The 26,030-nt window shown below is 39.3% G+C and overlaps 4 protein-coding genes across 6 annotated transcripts; 2 read left to right on the forward strand and 2 right to left on the reverse strand.

The window, feature by feature from the left end:
• Positions 1 to 1,263: 1,263 nt before the first annotated feature.
• On the reverse strand, positions 1,264 to 4,465 carry LOC106747575 (phenylalanine--tRNA ligase alpha subunit). 2 transcript variants are annotated; one of them, XM_014625213.1, is made up of 8 exons: positions 4,209 to 4,465; positions 3,672 to 4,012; positions 3,374 to 3,595; positions 3,165 to 3,280; positions 2,899 to 3,083; positions 2,450 to 2,811; positions 2,259 to 2,360; positions 1,264 to 2,030 (listed from the first exon to the last, which is right to left on the reverse strand). In XM_014625213.1, the coding sequence occupies exons 1-8, from the start codon at positions 4,347 to 4,349 to the stop codon at positions 1,364 to 1,366; spliced, it is 2,136 nt and encodes a 711-aa protein (XP_014480699.1). In that variant the 5' UTR covers positions 4,350 to 4,465; the 3' UTR covers positions 1,264 to 1,363. The 2 variants fall into 2 exon arrangements, with proteins under 2 accessions (XP_014480699.1, XP_014480700.1); XM_014625214.1 differs by having other exon boundaries at positions 1,940 to 2,030; positions 2,234 to 2,360; positions 4,209 to 4,349.
• A 226-nt stretch (positions 4,466 to 4,691) lies between these two features.
• LOC106747752 (Fanconi anemia group M protein) lies at positions 4,692 to 11,286 on the forward strand. 2 transcript variants are annotated; one of them, XM_014625621.1, is made up of 13 exons: positions 4,692 to 5,037; positions 5,120 to 5,287; positions 5,393 to 5,565; positions 5,658 to 5,747; positions 5,834 to 6,058; positions 6,131 to 6,284; positions 6,395 to 6,510; positions 6,583 to 6,702; positions 6,796 to 6,961; positions 7,046 to 7,200; positions 7,264 to 7,498; positions 7,600 to 9,617; positions 10,146 to 11,286. In XM_014625621.1, the coding sequence occupies exons 1-13, from the start codon at positions 4,866 to 4,868 to the stop codon at positions 10,371 to 10,373; spliced, it is 4,020 nt and encodes a 1,339-aa protein (XP_014481107.1). In that variant the 5' UTR covers positions 4,692 to 4,865; the 3' UTR covers positions 10,374 to 11,286. The 2 variants fall into 2 exon arrangements, with proteins under 2 accessions (XP_014481107.1, XP_014481108.1); XM_014625622.1 differs by lacking the exon at positions 5,658 to 5,747 and having other exon boundaries at positions 10,146 to 11,285.
• Positions 11,287 to 13,860: 2,574 nt separating this feature from the next.
• Positions 13,861 to 23,946, forward strand: LOC106747753. Its single transcript, XM_014625623.1, has 15 exons — positions 13,861 to 13,997; positions 14,930 to 15,126; positions 15,580 to 15,762; positions 16,067 to 16,280; positions 16,448 to 16,665; positions 16,769 to 16,954; positions 17,064 to 17,214; positions 17,798 to 17,998; positions 21,341 to 21,402; positions 21,935 to 22,117; positions 22,353 to 22,566; positions 22,751 to 22,965; positions 23,045 to 23,239; positions 23,424 to 23,562; positions 23,653 to 23,946. The coding sequence occupies exons 1-15, from the start codon at positions 13,982 to 13,984 to the stop codon at positions 23,799 to 23,801; spliced, it is 2,523 nt and encodes an 840-aa protein (XP_014481109.1). The 5' UTR covers positions 13,861 to 13,981; the 3' UTR covers positions 23,802 to 23,946.
• A 127-nt stretch (positions 23,947 to 24,073) lies between these two features.
• On the reverse strand, positions 24,074 to 24,790 carry LOC106747754 (cytochrome b-c1 complex subunit 9). The gene is made up of 2 exons (XM_014625624.1): positions 24,517 to 24,790; positions 24,074 to 24,200 (listed from the first exon to the last, which is right to left on the reverse strand). The coding sequence occupies exons 1-2, from the start codon at positions 24,658 to 24,660 to the stop codon at positions 24,165 to 24,167; spliced, it is 180 nt and encodes a 59-aa protein (XP_014481110.1). The 5' UTR covers positions 24,661 to 24,790; the 3' UTR covers positions 24,074 to 24,164.
• Positions 24,791 to 26,030: the final 1,240 nt, after the last annotated feature.

Here is a 26,030-nt window from a genome sequence, read left to right on the forward strand (position 1 = left end):
GTTGGCAGCGGGGCAAGGCGCAGGAGGAGGGGGGGGGGACGGCCCGGCGAGAGATCGGGGGTGCGCGTCGAACGAAGAAGGGCCGATAGCCGCGGCTCAGATCTCTCCGCGAGGCTCGCGCGGTCACGGCCGTGCCAAAACAAAACCCGCGAACGGCCCCTGCGGAGGCAGGCGGTCGCCTCTTTTTTTCCTCTCTCTAGCACCGCGCGACGATCACCGCCATTTTAGCAGGGCATTCCACACGACGGATCGTCTCCTCTCTTCTTTAACCTTGGCGGATGGACAGGTCCTCGCGACGTTTCTCGAACGATCTCTCGCTCTCTTCCTCCTTGTGTCTCTGTCTGTCTCTCGCTCACTCGCTCGCTCGCTCTCTTTCTCTCTCTTTCTCTCTCTGGCGCTAGCGTGATCACGATCTCCTCCTGAGCGTGACACGGTCACTCGATGTGACCGCGACGTGATGCCGTTATATCGTCGTCGCAAACGCACGCACGAGATTTACGCTCGCCCGAACGATGTGTGTTATCGCGCTGTCGCGTCTCTCTCGTGTTTGCCGTGCGCGCGCACGCACACTCGCTCGCTGCTCGCTCGCTCGTTCGCGCGTATCACGCCGTTAAACTTGCGCGCACAACCTCCTTAACATCGACGATGTTGTTCACCTCACCTCGTCACTGTCAGTCACACACGGGAGTCACTCGCGCGCCGCCGTAACTGTCGATATGCGCAATAATCGGCGGCCGCCCACGAGAAATGAGGGGCGCGAGCACGACAAAAACGCGTCTGTCTTTCTCTCTCTCTTCCCCCCTCGCCGAGTCACACGATAAGGAACGATCGTCGGGTTTGCGTATCACCCTCTTCGAATGCGACCGCCGACGATGAGCGCTTCCGCGATGCTTCCGAACGATTACCACTCGCGCGCGGACACGCCGCGTCGCGTTGCGTATCGGTCGTAAGCGCGTCCGCGAATCAGCGATCACCGCCACTGACAATGGCGGGCTTGAATATGCGTATGACACTACGATCGAGACACGCCATGTCAGGTTAAAAACGCGCGCGCAGCCAATGAATCAGCGGACGTTTTCTGCGGAAATAACGATTACACGTTACGAACGATTGTTCGGACGTTACATATAATAATAACGGCACGCAGATACTGGCTGTCGCTTTGTTTCTCGAATAAAAATCCCGAAGGGGCCTTTAAGGAAATCAAGTATCGAGAAGTTCGCAGCGGCGACGGCATGTTGATTGAACTTTTCAACTCGGAAATACATTTTTTTTAATTGGTTTATTGAAATTTAAATAAACTTTTCCATACGCTATGCACAAGGTATGTTATTACACGTAAGAAACAAGGAAGATTTGACAATCATTTCTTTAATTTTCTTATGTTATATTTATCGATAGATTCGAGAATGATGTCGACTATGGAAATGCACGCGCCCAAAGCATAAGGTGTCATTTTGGAGATCGGATGCAATATATCGTTACCCACACCGTGTAAAGCACAGTGTATTCTGTCCAGGTAAGAGTCTACGTCGCCCGCGTAAGACGGACCATTTCGTTCGTACATTAATACTTTAACATCGGTTAGTTCAATTAAACGATTTAAGTACCGCGCGATATTCACTATTCCTGCGATTTTACGCATACCTGATAACTCTATGACAGGGTCAATTCCAATAGTCTTCCAAATTAAAGTTACGTGTATATCCGGATCAGCGTTGGAAAAATCCGAACAAAATCCTACAAGATTCTTTGGCAAATCTCTTACTGTAGAATGAACGTAAGTTGACACTGAAATTCTGAGATAGGGCTTTATGAGTCGTAGAAAAGACTCGAGAAAATAAATCGGATATTCCGGATCACAGAAAATAATATGTCGTTGTTTGGAAAATGCCTGCTTCTCCGAAGAATACACCGTGGTTTGCTCGATCTCTTCTTTTTCGTCTGCCTGATCTCTGCTCTTGTTTTGTCCGCCTGATCTTTGCTCTTGTTCTTGTGTTTTTTGTTGAAAAAATACTTGACGATTAATTCTGTCATGAGAAAGGACAAATTTAACGATTACATACTGCGCGATTAATTTAAATTATAACATAGAGAATGACATAATTCTTTAAATGACGTGTCTTTTTGATTGTGATTTTACCTTCACAGACTTTGAATTTCATGTCCCATAATAGTTCATTTAAATATTTTAACTAGTTACTCCAAAAGGGAAAAGGTTTAACATAAATACCTCAATAACTTAGAATGATATTTACTTCTCTAGTCGACATATAGGACTGTTATGGACCATCTCCATATCCACTTTTGGCCCAACCAGATCACGTATATTGTTATAACCATATTTAACCATGGTTGGTCTAGAATACAAAATAGTAAAGAATATTGTATCTTGTTATCGAATTTTATTTTATTTTTAGTATCGCACAACACGCATCTATTTACTAACCTTTCTAAAGATAAGCCGAACCCAAGAACATTAACGTCAGAGGGCAGATTCATCGGCAGTAGCATCTCGGGTCTAAACATGCCGCTATTGCCGGTCTCTATCCACTTTCCCAGGCCATCGTGGTAGCAGAATACTTCCATGCTCGGCTCGGTGTAAGGATTATACGCGGGCTTAAAACGAAGCTGTGAGATGCCGAGCTTCTTGAAGAACTCGTACAATGTCCCGATAAGATCACCCAGTGTCAGTCCATGATCGGCAATAACACCTTCGATTTGGTGAAACTCAGCGAGATGCGTCGCATCTAATGTTTCGTTGCGAAACACTCTATCAATACTGAAGTACCTAACCGGCTTAAATCCCTCCTGTAAAACATTTTCCACTGTAATTTATCATCCTTAAAGAAGTGGCCTATGTGTGTGTATGTATGTGTGCCTTCTCTTTGACCGTACTTCCAGCACAAGTTTATGTAACACCCGTGCGCTAACAGCTGTCGTGTGAGTGCGCAGCAAGTTCTTCTGCGCTTCTTCAAGCTTCCAGTCATATTTGTAACCCTGAGAACCATAATTTCCTACACTATGAACCTTCTTCACCCTTTCGAGATATTCTATAGGGAACTTTGTACTGATGCGCGGCTCTAAAATATAGAGAATAGTAGTTTCTTGCTTGTATTTTTTCGACCGATTTCTTTATGTCATCTCGATCATTGACAAAGTACCAGAAATGAAAAAGGTATCGTGTGCATCGCGAGCGGGATGCTGCTGTGGCTGAAAGAGAGCGTCAAAGTTCCAGAAAGAATTCTCCACATAATTATTTGCTGGCATCTCCGTGAATCTAAAAAAATAACGATTTTTGCAATTTCAATCAACACTTTACCCCACATTGCCTCTTATAATTACAGAGACTTTTGCTTATATCTTCGCATACCCCATTTCCAAGAAAATTTTTCTAAATTCATGCCGAACTTTCAACAGTGGATGCAAGTGACCACTTGGAAGTGCTGCACCTAGAGCATCAAAGTTGTACGGTTTAAATTTCTTGCTCTTCCAAGCATTGTGTGCTAGTAGATCTGACGTCAAGTCAGCTTCTAACTTTTCTGTTTTTGTAGAAAAATTCGATCCTTTTTCTACATGTAACATATTAATCACCCTATTGCAAGGAAACAAAAACAGATAAAAAAGGAATTTAGAATTATGTTTTTGAACCTATATAATTATATGCTTACACCTCTTGTAGAAGCTTCCTTTTCTTGTATTCCACTTTAACTTTTTCTGGGATATTTTCAATATCCTTCAGATGTATATGTACAGTATCCACAATGGACGATACTTTCTTTCTTACAATAGGAATGCCATTATCATTGTCCAGCTTGATCCATCCAGCAGCCATTGCCTTAGAGAAACCTAGTTTGGCATAAGGACTTGATTCTATGAGTTCCTTCTGAGGTATACCTTTGTCGGGAACAGAATTGTAAATAACTGCTTCGTGGCTGCCATAATTTAATACATGTTGGCCTTCTGGTACAATCTCCCATACCCTCTTAACAGCCGGTTTCACTGCAATCAACTATCGAAAATAAATTTCAACCGTGTAAGCAATTAACATATTTGCAATGATACTGCGACTTGAGAAAATATTCGATGAAAGCACAATCACTTGGTAACAATTTGATGTATAAACGCATATGTAGAAGTAAATTGAAAATATAATACACCGCAGCACATGTAACAAATTGCGAATAAATTAACTTGAGCAAACTTACATCATCGAACGTTTGGAGGCTTTTGATGGCACCTATAACCAAATCGTGATGCTCTCCCAACTCAGTACTCAAATCCAATGAATTCACCTCATTATGCTTGTTTAAGTAGTCTAAAATTTTACTTGACAACTGTTTTGCCATCGTGTCCCTTAGTCGATGCCAGTCAATGCGGTCTTCAACCGAGTCATGCAATTATCGCCACCGGTGCGCGAAAACGAATTGCATTAGATCAAGGGTAACGAACAGGCGGACCTGTACTTTTCAAATGGTATAACTCAACAATGGATCAGCCGGACTTTTCATCTTTCAGTAGCAAGATGGAATAGCTAGTCAGACAGATTTCGTACGAGCAGCTAGCGCCTCTGTTTCTAAATGTTTGAATTTCTGCTCGTTGTAAACCAAATCGAGGACGTTGGATGCAACATGAATATTTATGATCAATGGATAAATCACAGTCATGTGATCACGTGATTCCGTATTTTTATGATACAAATTTTTCGGAACGTTGTGCTGCTGATTTTATGTGATAGTGTGCGCGTATGTGTGACAAATAAATGTTGATATAATTATATTAATGTTGATTATGTTGAAGAATCATCATTGTCGATCCGTCGAATCTGCCGTTGAAGTGCGAAAATCGAATAAAGTCTCGCCAGAATGGATTTGCCATCGCAAATTACTCAAACTTCGAATGATCCAGAGACTAGAGGATTTGATATGTCAACTGGCAATATTTGGATTTATCCAGAAAATTATCCAGTTCGCGAATATCAGTATAACATAGTTAAGACTGCTCTCTATTACAATACCTTGGTTTGTTTACCAACTGGTAAGAAAAGAAATATTCATCTCTATCATTATCATCAGCATAAGATTAAGTATGTAAAATTTGGTCTTGAAATTTGTTCCAGGTTTGGGAAAGACTTTTATTGCTGCTGTTGTAATGTACAATTTCTGGAGGTGGTTTCCCTTTGGGAAGATTGTGTTCCTTGCACCAACGAAACCTTTGGTTGCTCAACAGATTGAAGCATGTTATAATGTAATGGGGATACCAAGTATTGATATGATGGAACTTACAGGTTTTTATATTTGTCATTTATTATTAATGGTATTACATATGTATACTTATTTATTTTAGATACGTTTGCCATATATAGTACAAATATATATTGCTTAATCTATAGGTACAGTTAATCAAAAGAATCGTGGAATAGCTTGGGTTAAAAAGAGAATAATATTTGCCACTCCTCAAGTGTTTCATAATGATTTAGGAAAATCAATTGTACCTAGCCACTTAGTTAAATGTGTTGTTGTGGACGAGGCTCATAAAGCTTTGGGCAAACATTCATATTGTGAGGTAAAGAAATATAAAAAATTATATATGAATTATATGTGTATATCCCATTATTTTTTTTGTAAATTGATCAAATTGTGACTTTTAATTTTTAGTGTATCAGAATATTGTGTACACAGAATAAATATTTTAGAGTATTAGCACTTTCTGCTACACCTGGAAATAAAATAGATAATGTTCACGAAGTAAGATCATTTTGTTATTTATTTTTGTTGAGAATTTGTTGGAATAATGATTATTTTAATTTTCTGATGTATATTTTGTTATACAGATAATACAGAATTTATGCATTTCTCACTTGGAATTGAGAGATGAAAATTCAACGGATATAACACCATATGTTAACAAAAGAAAAATTGATACTATCTTAGTGCCCCTCAGTAATGAATTGGCTCAGTTCAAAGAAAAATATATTATTATCATGGATCGCCATGTGAAGTTTCTTCTGCAAAGTAATATATTGCGAGGGCAGACTGCTAACATATCAAAGGGAAGAGTAGGTAGTTTAATTTCTTTTGATTTATAGTAGCGAGAAAATTGTTATTTTTTGTTGAACAATTTTTTCCAGATATTTCACCTGTTAAACGAATACAAAACGAAAACTGACAAATCCGGAAATTATGCACAAATTATGAAAACCTTGAATATATTGCTAACCATGTATCACGCTTACGATCTTATGATTAGGCATGGATTACGAGCTTTCAGCAAATTTTATCAAAGTATGTTACAACTGATGAATTATTAATTACTGTATCATTAATATTTACTAGTTGAAAACTAATTACTTAACATAATTTAAGAATATGAATCATACAAATATTTATTTTAGATCATTCTGATAAATTCTGGATGAATAGTGAAAATCTGTTGCAAGAATTATTGCGTGACATAGAGACTTATCTTGGACCATTTCCAGATATTCTTCCTGATGGAAATATGTCTGAGGTTTGTAAAGAATATCTTGATAATACAGTAAAATTGTAAGGGAAAATAATATCCAAAAACAATTTATTTTAGATTCCAACAGATATTGTATTTGGACACAATAAATTTTATAAATTGAAAGAATTGCTTGAACATCATTTTAAAAAAAACAATAGCGAATGTGCGAATACAAGAGCCATAGTCTTTGTGGAAGTTTGTATATCTCTATCAGTCTTTCAGAATATTACATGTTTAATGTTTAAAAGAAAAAAAAAAAAACAGTTTATTATATCTCCACAATTTCAGTACAGGGATATAGTCAATGAAGTTTATATTATGCTTCTGAAATCGAAACCATTAATTAGACCGCAAATGTTTGTTGGCCAAGCTGGTCAGAAGCAGAAGCAACAGATAAAAGCGTTAGAAGATTTTAGAGATAATCACGTGAATGTATTGATTTCGACAAGTATAGGTGGGGTATATATCAACCTACAAAATATTGTTTTTATTAGATCTATGAGATATGCCACTCTTTCAATACACATCTATGATGTAGGTGAGGAAGGATTGGATGTTGGTGAAGTAGATTTGATAGTATGCTTTGATGTATCACAGCATTCTCCGATAAGGCTAGTTCAAAGAATGGGCCGAACAGGACGCAAACGCGATGGTCATATAATTATTCTTGTTACGGATGGGAAAGAGCATGAGGTAACTGAAGAATTTACATTTTGTACGTGTATATCTCAATACGTTGCTAAATTATTTTTGCAGAATCTGAAATCCACGCTGTCTAAGAGGGACTCCTTGAATAATAAAATATTAAATACGAGCAATATATTTTCGTCCTTGTATCAGGACAATCCTAGAATGATTCCGAATCAATTCAATCCAGAATGTCACAAGATACATATAACTGCATTACCAAAGACACCGAATGTAAAGGGTAAAAGAAAAAGGAAAGATGCCAACAAGAAGAATGAAGCGTCCAGCACAAAACAAAAAGAGAGTGAGTCTTATGACTAACTTGTATTTGATATTCTGTCTTTACGTCTTACATATCTGCTTTATTAGCCGATTTGTTTAAAAAAATGTATGTATATTTTACAGCAATATCAAAAAATGCGGGTCAATCATCACTGATTAAATTTCTTGGTAAATATAACCAACATACGCAAGATAATTCAGATGATATTGTTATATTAACAGCACAGAATGATAACGTGCACACCAGGATAGATCCTAACAATGTCAAGCTATTATCCGATGATAACGCGGGAATTGATTTCCTGACATTATGTGCAGTTAAAAAATCGGAGGAAGAAATATCTTCCGAGATTGTGCATAAAATGGATACGACTTACATTCCTGCGGCAATACCAGTTAAAGATCCATTTAACTTTGTAATACCTGACATACGAATACTCGATTCTTTACCTCTCTTATTTGCGAATTTAATAAATTTTCTGCCAACGAAACATGAAAACTGTGAGAATGAAAATATTCAGAATGATAACGATAATGTTGACACCGATGATGATAACTTTTGGTGCACTATCCGGAACGATAGGAACATGGACACCAGTGAAGTAAGATTTGAGGACTTAATGGATGATTCTGACTCGAATATAACCACAGTTTCACGTGCGAGCAGAATAATTGATGAAATCGAAAGAGATTCAGTTTATACAACCAAAGCTCCTGCATCTGATAAGAAAGATAATGAAATCGTGACTGATTACGCAAAGACGCAATTGTCAAACAACATGCTCGACCAACCTAGTATATTCGAAGAAAATCTGTTAAATATCTCGTTTAGCTCAACCGACGATGATTTCGCAACTGAAGATACAGCACAACAAAATACAATATCTCCAAATTCTGCAAATACCCTTGTTAACAATGCAGAGAATAACAATGCAGCGTACGAAAGTGTCGTTGATATCTTTCTGGACGACACGGACTTTGATGAATGTAATCCAGATTTGCCAGAATCGGTGGAACCAGCGAAATCCGACCAAGCGAACAAATCCGCAGGGAATGAAATAGATGAAATAAAAGATCTGGATTTTGGTGATGATATGGATGAATTCATGTGTGATCAATCTCACAAGGATAAGCCAATGCAGCATTCAGTACCAGAACAGAGCTTCTTATCCATTACTCAAGCTATCGAAGAAATAGCGCGAACGAAAAAAGATTTGGAAAAATCGCCAAGACCTTCCGTAAGTAAAGGGAACAGTAGTCCCGATTGGATTTCTACCGGTGTCAAAGGTAAAACTGAAGTTGGCAAACGAAACACGTGTTTGGGATTAAAAAAGTTATCCAATATCAATCGCGACTCTATCATCGCCAAATCATGCACCACGAGACAGCATGTTAACCTGCAGTGTGATTCCGACGAGGACTTTATGTTCACGGAGGATAGTGTGAAGAAATTCGACGAACTTGAGAGCAGTTACTTTCGTGCGTCGAAAATCCCGAAAGGCGAACGTGATCATTCGCGTAATACAACGAAGAATTCGTTCAGCTACAATAACTACTTCGATAACACGTTGAAGAGTTTGACAACTGAAAGTAACAACTTCAGCAGCACGTCGAAAGGGATGAAACCGCTCGGTGTATCGTCGCCGGCCGATAACAGGCGTCCCATGTTATCTTTGAAAAGGAATAAGAACCTTTGTACAAGCACGATAGACTTGAGTGTCTTCGAAGCGCCTAGGAAGTGCATCAACGGTAGGCGGGAACAGAGTGCTTTAGAATCTGGCGTTAGTAGTACGTCGAGGCAAATATCCCATTTGAACGCAGAAGTCGCGCGGAAAGTCAGCAGTAAGCACAGAAAGAAGAGACGGAAGAACGAGTTCATAGACGACGAGGCAGAGGTGAGTTTAATCGGCAGTTCGGATGAGAGCGTGTCTTCCACGATGGACGAGGATCTGGGAGATTTCGTGAGTTATACCCAGAATGTGAACAACCCGGTGGACATGGAGGCGCATTACCTGCAAACTGTCAAGAGTCCGATTAAAAAACCTGGTGCATTCCATATCAAGAAGCCGCGATCGCCCGACCCGGACATAGAGATCTATTCGCAGTTTCCCTCGTCGCAACTGCAGGACTCGTATCTTTATGTACGTATGATGGGTGCACATTTTAACTCATTAAAGTCCATTAAGCTTGACCAATAATCGATTCTATGGAAAAAGTTACATAAAAAAATATGTATCACTTTTCTTCGTAGCGCCTTTCGTTTATGCGAAAAAAAATTAATATTACGATTTATTTATATATTTATTTGTTTTTTATATAAACGGAAAACGCTGCAAGAAAAGGTGATACATACATACATGTTTTTTGTATAACTTTTTCCGTAGAATCGATTGCATAATTGGTTTTGCTCTACAGCTGACATTTAATAATTTGTTTGTAACAATTTATTGTAAAATTGATTTTTGCAGTGTGCTTTTTATATCCAATATGATTTTTCATGCTCCGACCCTATTTGCAATTGTTGGTTTTTCGCTAACTTTACTGGTTATTAGCCATGGGCTTTAATAAGTTAATTTACGGCGTCAGCAGCCAAAATTTAAGGCGATTCAACAGCAGACACCGTTTCATGTATCTACCATTAATAGAACCCTCTTTCTTTTCGATCGTAGGACTCGTTCTGCGTGAGTGAAGACGCCGAGATGAGCGTGCTGGCCCAGAACGATACGATATTGGAGATAGCCGAGAGGGAATTGGAAAGCAAAAAGCGCAAACGTTTCCATTCGAGTAAGGATAATGCGAAGCAGATTAGCAAAAGGAAGAATATGAACATTTTTAACACCTCTGTGAGCAGCGAGGACGAGATTGAACAGCTGCGTATACAAGTGCAAGCAGACTAATTTGGTATTATTGTGAATTACGGAAATCATATCGAATTCAGGTGCTGTAACTTTCAGATAACAAGATTGGTCGGGTCTGACCGGATCCATATTCTAATGCTTCCGCGAACACGTTTGCAGAGCATTTCAGATATTTTTACATATTCTGCGATATATTTTCTTTAGTTTCAAATATTTTCTAACTCATTGTGAGAATAGAAAGTGCCTAGTCGAAAAAGTAAAAATCGAAAATCTACAAAATGCCTCTATAGGTTGGATTCGACCCATATGAACTTTGTTGTTTGAAGGTTAACGACGATAATAAGAAATTATTTTCGCATATACAGTGTATATATGTACATTTTTCGTGAGTATCCGTTCAAGATTCCTGTCGTATTTTCGTTACGGTAATATCTATATAGAATAAAATCGCGATAAGCTCTATCTTTAATGCGACGATTTATGAAGGTATTGGTAGATGTCTTCGTAATTAATGTCCGAATCAAATGTTTGTCTCACCATCTTGTGAAATTATTCCCCATGGATTTATTTATTATTCAACTTTAATCGATATGTTGCAATACCTTCAATGTATGATAATAAATTAGAGCTGAATAGGATATTATATAGGATATATTGTAAGATATATTACAATGTTACAATAGAGGTATAATATATAAATACGAAAGTCGTTAAAATGTTGCCAATTTTTCAAGTTACATCACTCCGCTGATAGAACGATATGTCTGAAGTGAAAAATTGCGTTCTCTAAAAAGGAAAGCTGTGTTTGTCTGAAAATTGAACAGGTACCAATGACTGTAGTCAAAGTCGGGAGAAGGTATCTTTACTTAGTCGCCCGAGATAGGATGTGTTAAAATTATCCCCTGCAGGTATAAAAGGACGAAATGGCTCAGACAACAGATAGTAGATAAAAATGGGCAATTAAAATTTATATAATTATGTTTGTATGGGTATAAGCAGGTAAGAGGGTATGTATAGATGCAAAATGACATTTTGTCTCAGTTTCAAATTGTCTCGCCGAGCGAGGGAACTTCGTTAATCCAGAAATCCGTGCGAGAAACGGTCGTGTGTGCGTGCGTGCGTGCGTGCGTGCGTGTGTATGTGATTTGTGCGAGTACAAAGTTACACAAACGACAGAGCCGACTGCTCTATAATCAAGAGGAGCATCTCTCTACCCGTAAGTGCAATATTTGCAATATGCTATCGTCGATTATATTCAACCCAAATTTCCCGATTGTGCTCCGCTAATTATTCGCGTTCTGTTTTCTCTTCTCCAGACAAGCCTGTTCGAGAGATCTCTCAATTTGAAGACCAAGTATTATAAAGTCAGGAAAGATTGTGTTCTTGTTTGGAATCCTAAATGCTTATTGGGGCATTTTTGCAAGGGACGTGAGGAACCTGTTGGAAAATTCTCGGGAACAGACATTGACAACGTACGACCCTGTTTACCAGACGTCGTCAAATGTTACCTCATCATCAGTGCACTCCTCTGTACAAACTTCCCCGCAAACGACATACGCAACGGTCACCAACGAAACTACCACCGAGACGAGTATCGACGCCAAATATGAGGGCAACGATACGGCATTAACAGTATCGCAAAAAAACGGCTGGTTTTTTTCGAACGTTTTTAACACTCGCGTACACCACAAGAAAGTGGCTACTTACACCGGGCCCTATCTACTGCCAGGTCTGCTAGTCACAGGTTTAATCAAAGGTTTTATCTTCTTGACTTGTAAATACACTTCGGCCTGCGACAGCATTTTGTCGGCACTGAGACGCAACACGAATCAGGCAAGTCATTATTCTTCTCAATAGCGTGAAGCGGATGTATTTCTCTATCCGCTTCTGTGGCTATTGTCAGAATGGTATAGCGTTTAATTTGTAAATGAATCATCGCAATCGGCAAGCGATCAGCATCAGCTTCTTTCGTTGAATTTTCGATCGGTCATCCTTTCGTGTTTCCCTCCAAGATCCATTTTTGCTGATAGGAACGGAGCTGCAAGTGTTGCAATACCTTGTTATCTCGTCGTCTGATTCGTGTCATTGTGACTGATTAATCGAACATGTTTACTTTTGCTTAGGATGGTGCATCGATTTTTCAATAATTATGTATTGTAGACAGGATAATTTTAATTTGTACGCGGCGAGCAAACGAATGAAGAGTTTTCACATATGATTGATAAATACACATATTTATAAACGTCCCGAATTTCTCTCGGATCATTATTTGCAGCGAATTGTAAATTTTATTATCTGTACAGGCGAGAAGCTACTTAAGGGAATTGGCTAGTCCATATATTCCGATCGATTACCTAGACATGCTCACAGGAATTGTCGACAACGCAGTCGACAAGTTTTCCAGTGCACAGAAGAATGGAAAAATCGGCTAGGATGCGATAGCAACGACATCGTGGGAGTAACGTCTATGCGTTTTTAACGAATTTCTTCTGTTAGACGTTACCAGGAAGCAATTGTCATCCTTTTTATAGTTCTTTTTCACAAGAAATGTGACATTTTTATTTCTTTTTAAAATTTCCCATATTATATTATTTTTCGTTCATTTTTTAGTCAGTTTGTTTTACAGTCAGTTTGTAAGTCTCACACGTGTTAAGCTGTGGCTTACCGATACCTCAGTGAAGAACGTTTTGATATAATTAAGTATTAAGGCAAATGGTCTTTGATAATGTAAAGAAAGAACCAATCGCTGGTTAGTTTACACTCTCGATAACGTTATCCCAAGTTTAACTTTTCCCGATTGTGCGTCCCATTCCTATACTCGATGACGTTCACGCGAGATGTGACGCTGATCGGAATTTTTGTGAAGAACTTAAAAGCTACGATTGTTTTTCCATTCGTTTGTCATGCCTGACTAGACTGTGCTATCGGACGATCTTGTTTAGTTGTACAAAGCTCCGGGAATTACGTGGAGTCCGCGGAGATAAGTCCGACGTCATAAGTCAACGTTGTCCATTGATCATGTTTTACGTCTTATCTCTGAAACATTTTGCGAAGATTTGCTGGAGACAATAAAAAGCGACGTCTCAACACCAGTATTTAATTTGCCATTAAGTCGTCAGAGAACAGTTTCGCAAACTTATTGATTTCGAGACCTACTTGAAATTGAACTTGGCGCTGTCGAACCAACACATGTTCTATCAACGTGCAACGTGAATTCTTCAAGATCCGTTACTTAACGTCCTTCGGGAGGATCTCCCGCGTAAATCCCGGCGGCGAAATCATTTATCACGCGTCAACAGTCCGGCAAATTTCACACATGTGCGAGTGTTATCGCGCAGATGACCTTACGATTTAACACGTGTAAAATTATTCGCTCCTGAGTCACAATCACCACCGTGTTTCCTCCTCCGCTTCGGGAGGACCCCTCCGCGCCTCACTGCCGCGCGGATTACCACTTCTCTTCCTCGCGGATAGACTGTATAATCTACCGGATCGTCCGGCTGACCGGTTTTATTCTTTACCGTACACCGGAGCACACGCTCTCCACGAGTAGCGTCAGTTCGCGAGGCCGAAAATCTGTCTGAAGATTAATTCGTCACGCGACATCAACGAGTTTCCTGAATTCAAGTAACGAACGATCATCGATCATGCGGCTGCAATTGGGTGAGCGAGATACGTTCCTTTATAAAATTATTACTGACAGAAATTTTCTAAAAGTGTATTTAAAAAAATTACGTTATAATATTCTTCTAAATTGAGGATCATGATTATTAAGCGCGTATAATAATTATGTTTATTTAAGATTATGTTATTTGTTAAATTTGTTTCACGTTCAACTTTTACGGTGTGTGATTTCTGCTTTACGGAGTTATTCGAAAAAAGATATAAATATCTCGGGTACGTCGTTAAATGTTATGCTAAGTTATCATTTAGTTTTTTTACATGTCTGTTGAATCCTCTCGAATGTGTCTGCCGTGATACAAAATGCAAATGAAGTATAAAGATAAAAAAAAAAGTGCAATGCAAACATTAAAGGCCAATGTTAAGATCCTTGAGATTCTTTTTCACTCACAGAGTATAAAAAGCTCAAGGCTATATACCAATTGAGGTTGCTGACCGCCAACTAAAATGTGGTTTCCCCGAGGTTTCCGTTTTGATAAACATCTATATGGTCGTTATTATCGAACTATGTCATCTAGTCAGAAGTGTCGCTGATAATATGTAATAAACAAAACAATTCAAGCTAAAAACCGGAAATTTATTATTAAACACGTAATCATAGAAAATTCTCGGAAGCGTAAAACGCGTTATATCTTCGCTCGAATGTCGATAATGACAGTAATTAATAAAAGAAAAGACTCATTCGTTGCATAATAAAACAATTTAGTATTAAAAGGAAAACCATAAGATTAGCATGACATTTAAAATTAATTATTCGATTTGTACACAGAAGTACAACCATTACTCATTAAATAATTGCACATTGAACAATATCGTCTTCTTTACTTAATAAAAATTTAACGTTCTTACAGACATCGTTCCGGGATGACTTTTGGGATTTATACGCTTTAAACAAAAGATATTTTTAATTGTAGGATATCTGCTATGTCTCTGTTCGGTTGTGGTGTTTCTTACGAGAGAAGGCACCTACGCTATGCCGCAAAGAGCTGCAAAGACCAACGTATCTCAGTCGTTAAATCCCGTCACGGCTCAATCTCATTCTGACGACGATGAAGATTTCGTGCCTTATCAAGGCGAGCGTTTCACCACATTTGATTGGATGTTGTTTAAGGTACATAGAAAACATTTTGCGCATAGATACCCAACAAATCACAATGCGCAAAAATTGCTGGTATATGTGAACGAAACCTTGTCGTAGTGGGCAATATTTGTGTGCAAGAATTGATATTTGGATATTTACGCAAGTGTTGCCCATTAAATTTATCAGTGGTTGATACGAATGCGGAAATATAATAAACGACGGCGGCGGAAAACACGTTGAGACGAAATATCACTAATTTAAACATTTACTAAATCGTATCTTACACAACACATTTTATCTGAGGGACGTCTCTAGAACGTTCTTTGAGCGTTTTCAGGACGTTCCTTGGAGATCTATGCTGTATAGGATTTTTAAAATTTTAATCCCCATATATTATATATATATATAGGATAGTAATCATTTTTATTCCGCGTAATCACAAGAACATAACTTTGACAGACACTTTGTTTTTGGCACTTTTAGAGTCTCAGCAAAACAAACCCAAGCAACGTATTGATCTCACCGATTTCCATCAAATTGGCATTGGTGCTCCTCTACGAGGGAGCGCAGGAGCAAACCGCTCAAGAACTTGCTAATGTTATGCAACTTCCAGTTAACTTATTGGCCACTCGGGAGAGATTTACCAATATCCTGAAATCTCTGCAGGTAAATCTATAATTTTGAAGGCTCAAGAGAAAATCGGATTTTTTAAGTAGCAAAAAATCAATTTTTTTCTTTTTTCCAACGATTAAAGAAACCGGCTTTTTTTTATTATAAGTATGTCTGTAATTAATATATTCGATCATACGCAAGATGAACTAATTGTATAAATTCCACAGATTCGCACTTAAACTTCCGTCAAGAAAAACTGTATCTAATTTTTTTTATATCATACGATTGCATTGATTTTTATTTTAAATATACAATTTACATGTATATTTACCAAGTTGCGTGCGACTTTGGCTTACAGACTCCGTCTCCAGCGTATACCTTGAATATCGGATCGCGCATTTATATCGATAATAACGTACTCCTCAGACAACGATACGCGGCGACGGTGAAGACCTTTTACAACACCAATGTGTTCAGCACCGACATGTTGGATGTGCACGCCCTTGCGACCAAAGTTAATTCTTGGATCAATAACATCACGGATGGACACATTGAGAACATGATAAACGATGGTGGGTGTCGGAGTCTGCCTCGATTTCAATCGAATGATGATTTCACGCGCCGATATTGAAAGCCAATCTTGAAGAAGTTGTTTTTAAAGAATTAAACGAGTCTTCACGTTTGATATCTCGCAACAGTCGGTTCGAGCACACGCTTAACGCTTTGTTTCACATTCTAGAGAAAAGCCTGAAGGATACGGTGATGCTGATCGCGAATGGAATGTTCTTCAAAGGTGCTTGGCGCCGCCAATATTTCGCGGCCGAGAAGACTCGCGTTTCCAAGTTTTACATCAACGCTAACGATCATGTAAATGTACCGTTCATGCACAGTGTGGGTCGATTTTACTGCGGCGAGTCCGCGAAGCTCGGCGCAAAGATCCTCCGGATCCCGTACGACGTATGTAAAAATCCTCGTAATGTAATTTTAATATATAAATAAATAAATAATAAATAAATGAATAAATTGTATCGCGCCAAGATAATATCTGCTTTTTTCTCAGGGTTCGAAATTCGCCATGTACATCTTACTGCCGCACACGCTGACCGGTGTGGATCACGTTTTGGACGAAATCGATCCGTTTACACTGGGGAGAGAGATGTGGGCCATGCAGGATCTGCCGCTGAACATTTGGATCCCGAAATTCAAGTTTGAGTTCACGAGCCACTTGGAAAGAACCTTGCGCGCGGTAATTTATTCACACTGCGCCGTTCATTAGAGATTTACGACCGCCATTCGTGATTATGATCATGACATGTGATTATTTTATTTATATATATATTTTTTTTCTTCAACAGCTTGGTATTCATGACATCTTCGACAACACTGCGTTGTTGACGGGTATAGCGAAAACGAAACGGGGCGCCAAACACCTGCAGGTGTCCGACGTGCTACACAAGACCGGAATAGAAGTGAATGAAAACGGCACGATTGCTTTCGCTGCCACTGGTACGTTCTTTGATAAGTCACACAGTATATTAATATTATGGTGTAAAATTAATATTAACCTACATTTTTATCCTTTTCATTGGATTATAGTGATATTTTAAGGAATACACGGGAAAAAATTAGTATCAATTCATATAATATAATAATTAATTATTATAATAATTTCTATGAATTGAGAGGGAAAGATATATTGGATAGAAAAAACAATATTTCCAAACTGATACAATTCTTAATTTGAAGATATCGTTCTTTTCACCCAATATTTCTCCTCTCGTTTCATGAAAATTATTCTCGAATAACAAAAATATGATATGTTTCACAGAACTATATAAAATTTCTTCAAGTGCAAACAGGCTTTATTCTCTTATGAAATTTATATATTTTTGATTATATATGAGAATATGAATTTTGAATATTAATTTTTTTCCCATGCAATAATCTTTATATTTCTCTCTATATTTCCTTATATCCCAGCAACAGTTTGCCCATCCCAGTTATTTTCGTATGATTTGTAAAATCACAAGCCAAAAATTGGCTTCTTTGTCGACATTCGTCACACTCCTGTTCTCTTTTCTCGGCGCAGAGATACAGATTGGAAACAAGATAGAAGAAGGCACATTCAACGCCAATCATCCGTTTGTATTCTACATCGAGGATGAGACCACAGGTACTATCCTTTTTGTCGGCGTAGTGCGGAATCCACTGGACGCACCCGGGACAACGGCGCAAGTTGAAACAGAATCACGATTCGGTTCGCAGGACCACACGAACACGACCAGACCTGGTAAACGATTGTAAAGTTATTCATTAATTGGTGAATGGTGAAGATTCATAACACATTTCCCTCCTATGATAATGTGATGGCGCTTACCATAAGTATAATTATACAACGCGGTCTTCTTCCCATCTTCTTTTTTATCAAGTAGAACAGCCTCACATTGGTTGTTTAATTGAGTTAAGTAATACCAAAGTATTAAGATATATATATTATTATATTTCTTCTCCTAATATTAACAGCCACTTGATGATACGCGGGGTGTTTCACCTCAAATTCGTGCAAAGCTCGCACAATTTAGGATATATAAAAATTATAACGAAGAAAATGACCTCTGTTTAATGAAAATACTAACCGACAAAATTCTTTTGTACGTAAAAACATTATTTCATCAATTGCGTTAATATTGAATTGATTTTTCTTTCATTCCACCAAGATTTTCATCAAGAAGATATGCCCGCGAGCGCCGAATTTCAAATAAAACACCCCGTACAAGTGGAGCTTACTTCGAGATGCATGCGTGACTCTATATTTATATTGCGTAGTGGGTAATTGAGTATTGTAATGTGATTGAGTCTGACGTAACCGCTTCTTCGGTTCGATTACAAGTCTTATCTGCTTGGGAGACGTTGAATTACGCGAATAACTATCTTTATTTGATCTGTGACAAGCGGGAAAACGTCGCCTCATAATTCAAGTACAGCGTACGATAACGATATTCTGGATATTTCTCGTTAAATACATACATTTTATGTGTCATTATAGTATTACTACATTTCACGGATTGTAAGATTGCAATCTATAATCGCGTATTATTACAACCGTGAATATGACTTGGTGTTCCTCGGTGTAGCGTTAAGTTCGCGCGCAAATCTCACGTCATACATTCGAGATACGTTCGAACGTGAATTGTATCGAGAGTGTCGTTATACCAAAGAATAAAGGAATTGATCTAGTTACCGCCGACATGCGTACATATGTATGACGCTAAATTCGAGGATTTAAATAACCTCGCCATTTTTTTTTCTCTTCGAGTAGTCTAATAATATGCAGATTTACCAAAAAAAAGTTTGGCTTCCTTATTTGCTTCCATTGTCATGGCCATCAGTCAAAATTCCACTCCCCTGTTTCTATTTCGATTGCGTAAATTTCACAGGAACAGCTTGTATATACGTTACATCAGAAATTTCTACCAGCGAGGAATTATTACTGCGCGCGCATGATAATTAATAAACAAGTAGTGTAGAGTTAACAATTGAGCTCAAATTATTGGAATATCGATCGGTGCTTTCTCTCTTTGCTTTCTCCGTTCTATCAGTATCATAGCGCAAACTGACCCGCAACATTGCATGAGAGAACCTGACGATGGACTCGCGCAATTATCGGCATTCCCGTTAAACGTGGGTGGGGCTATTCACTTCATGTACGTGTCATTGCCTACTACGATTCCGCGAATCGTTTGCTTCATTTAAGCAAACGATTGAAGATCTGTCTCGACGTCACACCGCAGATACAGGTTTTCCAAACGAGTTTCAACGGGGATATCCCGATAACGTTCCCCGGAAATCCCGTGACGAGCTTGCTCTCCCCTAATACGCCCCTATCTGTTCTACAACTGTGTTTACATTTCGATATCATCGCAAACACCGTTATTCCACATCTTCTTATCGCAAGTGCAAGTGACGCTGTTCGCTTAAACAGTTTCTTTCACATTTTCACCGATAATTCGTGACAGCGATTAAACTCATAAAAATTCGCAATCGTGCACTCCTCGCAGGCTCTGTTAAAGAAAAAAAATTAAATCACGTGAAAATTATGTAAAAGGCACGTGAAATTACTTATTTGAAAGAAATGCGGGAACGAGTGAGGAGAGTAGAGCAAAATGGATAAAATTGTTCTGTCACGTTCCGGGAGGTCACAAAATCCTTTTGTTCTCATGACAGGATGCACTTCCCCGAATCATACACTAGTAGTTTAATAATTATATCAATAACTCAACGCTCGGTAAAAAAAGAAAAAAAAAGTCAAGTTTCTCAAGAGGAAAACGGCGTTACCGCAAAAGATTAACGTGTGTGTCTCTTAATCCAAGGAGGAAGAGAGAAAGAGAGGCGTTAACGCGAATTTCCGTTCCGCGTGTGGTCGGCTAGTTTGTTCGCGTGTTGGGCCGCATTATATTTGCATCGCGATGAAGCAACAAACCAGCATCCAGCCGCTGTGAGGTGGGGGACGACTCCTAACCGGAAATGTGGCTAGAAGTCCGAGTCTCCTGGTATATCGTCGTGTTTCCGTTATCCGTGTTCATCCGCGCGCTGTGCGAGTCACGAGAAATACATATCCTTACACGTACATCAGTTACGTGTCGGCGTTCCGCGCGTCTACTTTCATTTCACGATAATGCGGCCGTCCTCGATGTGGATCCTCTGGTGCGCCTTCGCAGGTATATCGCTCTTAAACGAGGAAACAAGAAGAGAAGAGAACGCGTCGCGGAGACTCCTTCAGAGACGCTTCTCGTAAACGTCTCTCTCTCATCAATCTAAGTCTTTTAGTCGCCCCGGGTTTTGTCATCTTCATCATCAAACCGCCCATCGGAAAGTGTATCTAATAAGTATGAGAGACGAGCCCGAGACACGAAGATAATCCTTACATTTCTTCACGCCATTTAAACCTGTTTACCTCGATCATTCTCGGAGTCAGCGTCGAGTTGCGTCTCTAGTCCTTTCTCTCTCTCTTTTTCGCTCTCTAGTCACCTATCTGAGCTTGACCATTAATCAGAAAAAACCGCCGATCGTTTCTGCCGGGCCGCGTTCCACGCGCGATTACATAATCGTTCGACCTCATCAGCCAGACAGGCATTAAAATCACTCGGCCATTTTTTTTTTGCGATCGGTCCTCGATACGGCCTTATCGTTCCCTTGGCATCTTCGCTTTTGTATGCGGTCCGACCGTAAAAGGGAGACTGAGCGCCTCGGACAAGGAAAATCCTTCGCAACGGAGATCACGTGGTGACCTTTAGTCACGCTCCGTGCAATATCTGCGCGACGACGATTCCGTGCCTGTAATTTGAAATACGACGCTGTCGACGATAAGCGTTCACCGAGCATGCTCATGCACTTCCGGTTATTTTCGCGGACGATTAGTGCCGTCGGCACTTTCCGCGCGAATCCGTCATCTCTAAGCGGAATAAAGCGAATTGTGATGGTGATTCGCGCGAATTGCCCGATGACACGTATGATGAGAGAGAGGCGTGCCTGAACGGTAATTGTAAGGACACAGATGGGTGCTTCATCGTTCATTGTAAGAAATCGCACGCGTCGTGTTTCTCGTTATTAATGCAAAGATGTTTTCCCGCAGTCGTTCCTGTCGCGATCAGCGCCGAGGAGCGATACAACTTCTTCAACATCGATCTCCTGCAGGTGAGCGAAAGACCTCGGAAAGATGCGCGACGAGAAACGGACGGGGGTAAAGAAGATCGCGTCGAACCCGTGAAGATAATAAAACTGAGAACTGGAATGTCTAGTTTTAAAGGATCGGAAAAAAAACCGGTTTATCTTCAACTTTTCCGGATTTTTTCTGCGGAAAGATTGAAGAAAAAACGAGTTTTTCAATTATAACTGAATTTTACGCAATTAGAGAAGATTAGGGTGATTTTCACCAAGCTCTGATAAACCTATTAAAGCCTATAGTTAGACAGAAAGGTTAGCGGAAAAACACATGTTTTTACACAAAAACATGTATCACTTCTCCTCGTAGCGTCTTCCGCGTTTATGCAAAGAGATAAATAAATAAATATTACGGTTCATTGAAAGTCGTTCCAGTGTTAAAAGTCTAACCATGGCTAAATAACATTTGACTGGCAGCAATTTTAAATCGATCAGCTCAATGAAAATTTGGTAAAAGACACCCTAAGAATATTCCAACAATTTCACAATCACGCTCAATTCACAGAGGATCAACGAGAATATCGATGGAAACGTGATACTGTCCCCGTCCAGCGCGAAGGTCGCCCTTATGAGTCTGGTGGAAGGCACAGGTGGTCGGACACGTCAAGAGCTTCTGTCGGCCTTGAGGTTGCCGCCGGAAGAACATGCAATCAGAAGAACAGCTAGACTGACCCTCGCGCTTCTAAAGGTACGTCGGGTTATTTTTTTTATTGGCAGAGACTCGTTGAAGTCATTAAGTGATGCCGTAAACACGCGGAAATAATCCTTGCGTTTACTCACGCCGGCACGACGGCACGAAATTACGATATGAGGCGATAAGTTTTGCGAAAAGTATGCCGACTTCAAGCGCCTCGATCGCTCTCCCGCTCTTCTTGCCGAAAACTCGTCCGATTTTTCACGTCACACTCCGCAATTGATTTCAGAACTCGCGAAATGGCACGGAGATCGACGTGGCGACTAGCTTATGGACCAATCCCAATCTTTCAGCGTCCGAATATTACAAGACCGCCTTGCAACAGCATTACGACACCAACGTGCAGCAGCTGAATTTCGCGGATGCAAACGGTGCGGCGCAGACAATCAACAATTGGGTTCGCGAAACCACACGGAACAATATCAATACGATCGTTCAACCTGGTACTTGACTTAAGTTCTCTCCCGAGAATATAGCGATCGATGCTTTGACAAACAGAACATTTCGAGCGAATTCAGATCAGATCATTTAGACGCAAGAGTCCTTTTGTACAATCTCAAGGTTGTAGAACACCAGCTTTCAGCGCTCTCGTAGAGATCCCGTCGACACCACACGTCATCGTTTCAGGCACTCTCGACCCTGACACCCAGTTGCTGTTGACCTCGGCCTTGTACTTCAAAGGACGCTGGTTGAAATCCTTCGACCGAGACTCCACGCATATGCGATGCTTCTACGTGCCCCAGCACGGCTGCCGGAACGTCTCTATGATGGAGAACAACTCCAAGTATCGGTACGCTTATATAGGCTCGCTCGACGCCGAAGTGGCGGAGCTCCCGTACTCGGTGAGATCCTCGACCTTATCGACCCACGCGCTATCCACCGCGCGTTCCCGAAAACTTATCGCTTTGTTGCGTGTTTCAGGACGGCAGAACGTCTATGTTGATATTCCTTCCGGCTCATGAACAGAGCGACCCGTACCTCCAGATCCTTACCAAGGATCTGTCGTACGTGCCGATGAAAACGTTGCTGGCCAGTCTCATGGAAACCGAGATGTTGCTCTCCATTCCGCGATTCAGCATCGAAAGCAAACTGGATTTGCGTTCACCCTTGATGCGCGTAAGTGGCTGCTGATTAAATTCACGGGGAGATATCCCCCGCCTGTATCGTAACGCTAAGTCAAGAGAAAGAAAGATTATCGTTAATATTATAACGTTATTATTATTAATTCCAATTATCAATCACGATTATCATCCCAGCAAAGTGTAATAACGGTCGTTAGAAACGTACTCTTTCGTTTCAGATGGGTGTGCTGGACATTTTCCGCGCGGCAGCGAATTTCACGGGCATCGCGCATAATAATTATATGCGAATAGGGAATATAATGCAAAACGCTAAGATAGAAGTCGACGAAGAAGGGACGATCGCTGCTGCAGTGACAGGTAATATTACGGTTGTAATTTGTAAGGATTTCCTTCAACGTATCCCAAGTTACAGACTGTTGACATTGTTATGTACCTGTTAATTCGCAGAACTCACAATTATACCTCTCATGGGGATGGGCCAGAATTTCATCGCGAACAGACCGTTTATATTTGCTATCGTCGATGTACCAACAGGTGAGACGCTCTTCGCCGGTCGTCTTATGGATCCTATCATGAGGAGCTCCAGCAGCACGTAGAAATAATCTTAGACATAAGCTTAATATTCATACACGGCATATTTTGCATTTAAAGAGATGCTTGCGATACAAGAGATTATCATTTATGTATATAATGCTGCTTTGTAATACAAATAATATTTGTACGGATGTTTTTCAATTACAATCACAGAAGCATTGTTTTATTCTTTCATACCTACATGAGTAAGAAATCATAATAAATAAAAATATATCAATTTAACTCCGTCACAATAATATACGAGATATCTTGCAAGGAATGAGGAACTTCCTGGTATTGACTCAATTTCTTATTTATTTACATGTGTGAGGGCGACATATGTATTAATAAGAACTAACACGTAATCTTTCTTTAAAGGATGCCATTCACTCGTATTTATCCTTGATGTGCTTCCACAGTTTCTGAAAAAAGAATTAAATGGCCGTTATGCAATCGGTACAATATTCCAATTCGTGCATAAGAATGTAGGTCAGAACGTGTCGTTTTCGTACAACGTAACAATAAATTAATATTAAAAAGATCCAAAGGAAATTCTCCATATATTATATTATATTTTCTCGCTAATTAATCAAGTGTTATTCGCGAGAATAATGATCGTTAACGACTTAACCTCATCTTGATCAGCTAACCTTAATTAGAAACAGAATACGTGTGACTGAAAATCGAAAGACATCAAATGAAATATAAGAGGAGTATAAAATAATGGTGAATATTTACCCCTTTATTAACTTCGTCGAAAATCTTATCCGCGAGAACATCAAAGCCTCTCTCGAACATGAAAACAGAAGCTAAAACTGCCAACGAAAACGTAGACGTTCGTTTGAGAACGAGATTGTAAAACGTTGTGGTGAATTTAGCCATTTCTTCTGATTTTCACTACTTTCTTCTCTTAATTTCGATTCTCACGATTTGGAAAGTAGTCGCGAATAAACCGAAGCCTGAGGCCAGCTGAGGCTCACAACCTGCCAATATGCTGCAAAAAATTTCACGACGATTCATGACCTATAAGTTTAAGGCGTAATCACACTACGAATTGGGATTATGATTAGATTGAAATTTGGCCAATCAAAGTTCAATATAGAAACTTGAGTTTAGTGAACTTTGCTCTGATTAGTCAAATTTCAATCCAACCTCAATCCTAACTCGTAGTGTGATTATAACCCACAGGTTTGTTCTTTCTAGAGGTGAGTTCGGGAAACGTGCTATTAGCTCTGATAGCTCCTCGAATACAGCCTAGATTAATGAAAATGGCGACCAAGTGCAATTCTTAATCAAATCTTTTGATTTCAGTTTCATATGGAAAATGATTCCTATCAAAAATCAAACACATGTATCTTAAAGAGAGCGCCTTTAGCTTCCTATTCATTTGTTAACAAAAGTTGCACACGATTCGTTCTACTTCAATAAATGGTCAAAGCCAAATGGTCACTTTTTGGACATTGAATAACTGAACAGAAAAAATCGAACCGTAATAATTGAATATTTAAAATAAAGGAAAAAGTTCGTGCCTTCAGTTGGTATAAGCTGAGTGTGATTTTTTATTATCGCATGATACCTGGAAATTAGAGATTTTGGTCCATATTCTGAACTAACGTTTAGCAATAAAAATACCTCTGAAAGTGACATAGAACTACCTGTTCGACTGGAAAGCCACATTTAAAGCAATTTATCGATAAAAGGGAGTTCAGAATATGAATCTTTGAATAATAAAATATTTCTTGAATTATCTTTTATTACCTATCGGTCTTTGCGCATTTCTGTAACCGAGGCAAGTGATCTTTTAATTTTCATATGTAACAATTATTTTAGTTAATAACCTTTATGAGTGATGCATAGTAATTTTTATGGAAATTATTGAGCATTTTTTTTTGCAAATCTCTAAAAGAGATTACATTTTATAGCCACAAATTAAAATGTAGCGATATTTGCATTTAGCCAATATGTTAGCTGATACTTTCAAGACTGCAAAAACATAATCCAATTATACGAGTAGCAAACATAGCGATAACCGCAAGACATATTCACACATGTCTATAAATATATAATCACCTGCAATAGTCCGTTAAGTATTTATCGTTTTAAGTAAAGCGAATACATAGATAACCTTTATCACATCTGGCAATGCTGTTAATCTTTCGGCATGTTTTGTAAATTTTATTAAATTCTTAGGTTTTGTTTTATTTATGATATCATCTTCCTATATAGAATTTATAAATTGTACGATGAATTAT

The sequence above is a fragment of the Dinoponera quadriceps genome, unplaced genomic scaffold, assembly GCF_001313825.1.
Source record: "Dinoponera quadriceps isolate SergipeBrazil2010 unplaced genomic scaffold, ASM131382v1 scaffold1395, whole genome shotgun sequence".
Lineage (NCBI taxonomy): Eukaryota > Metazoa > Arthropoda > Insecta > Hymenoptera > Formicidae > Dinoponera > Dinoponera quadriceps.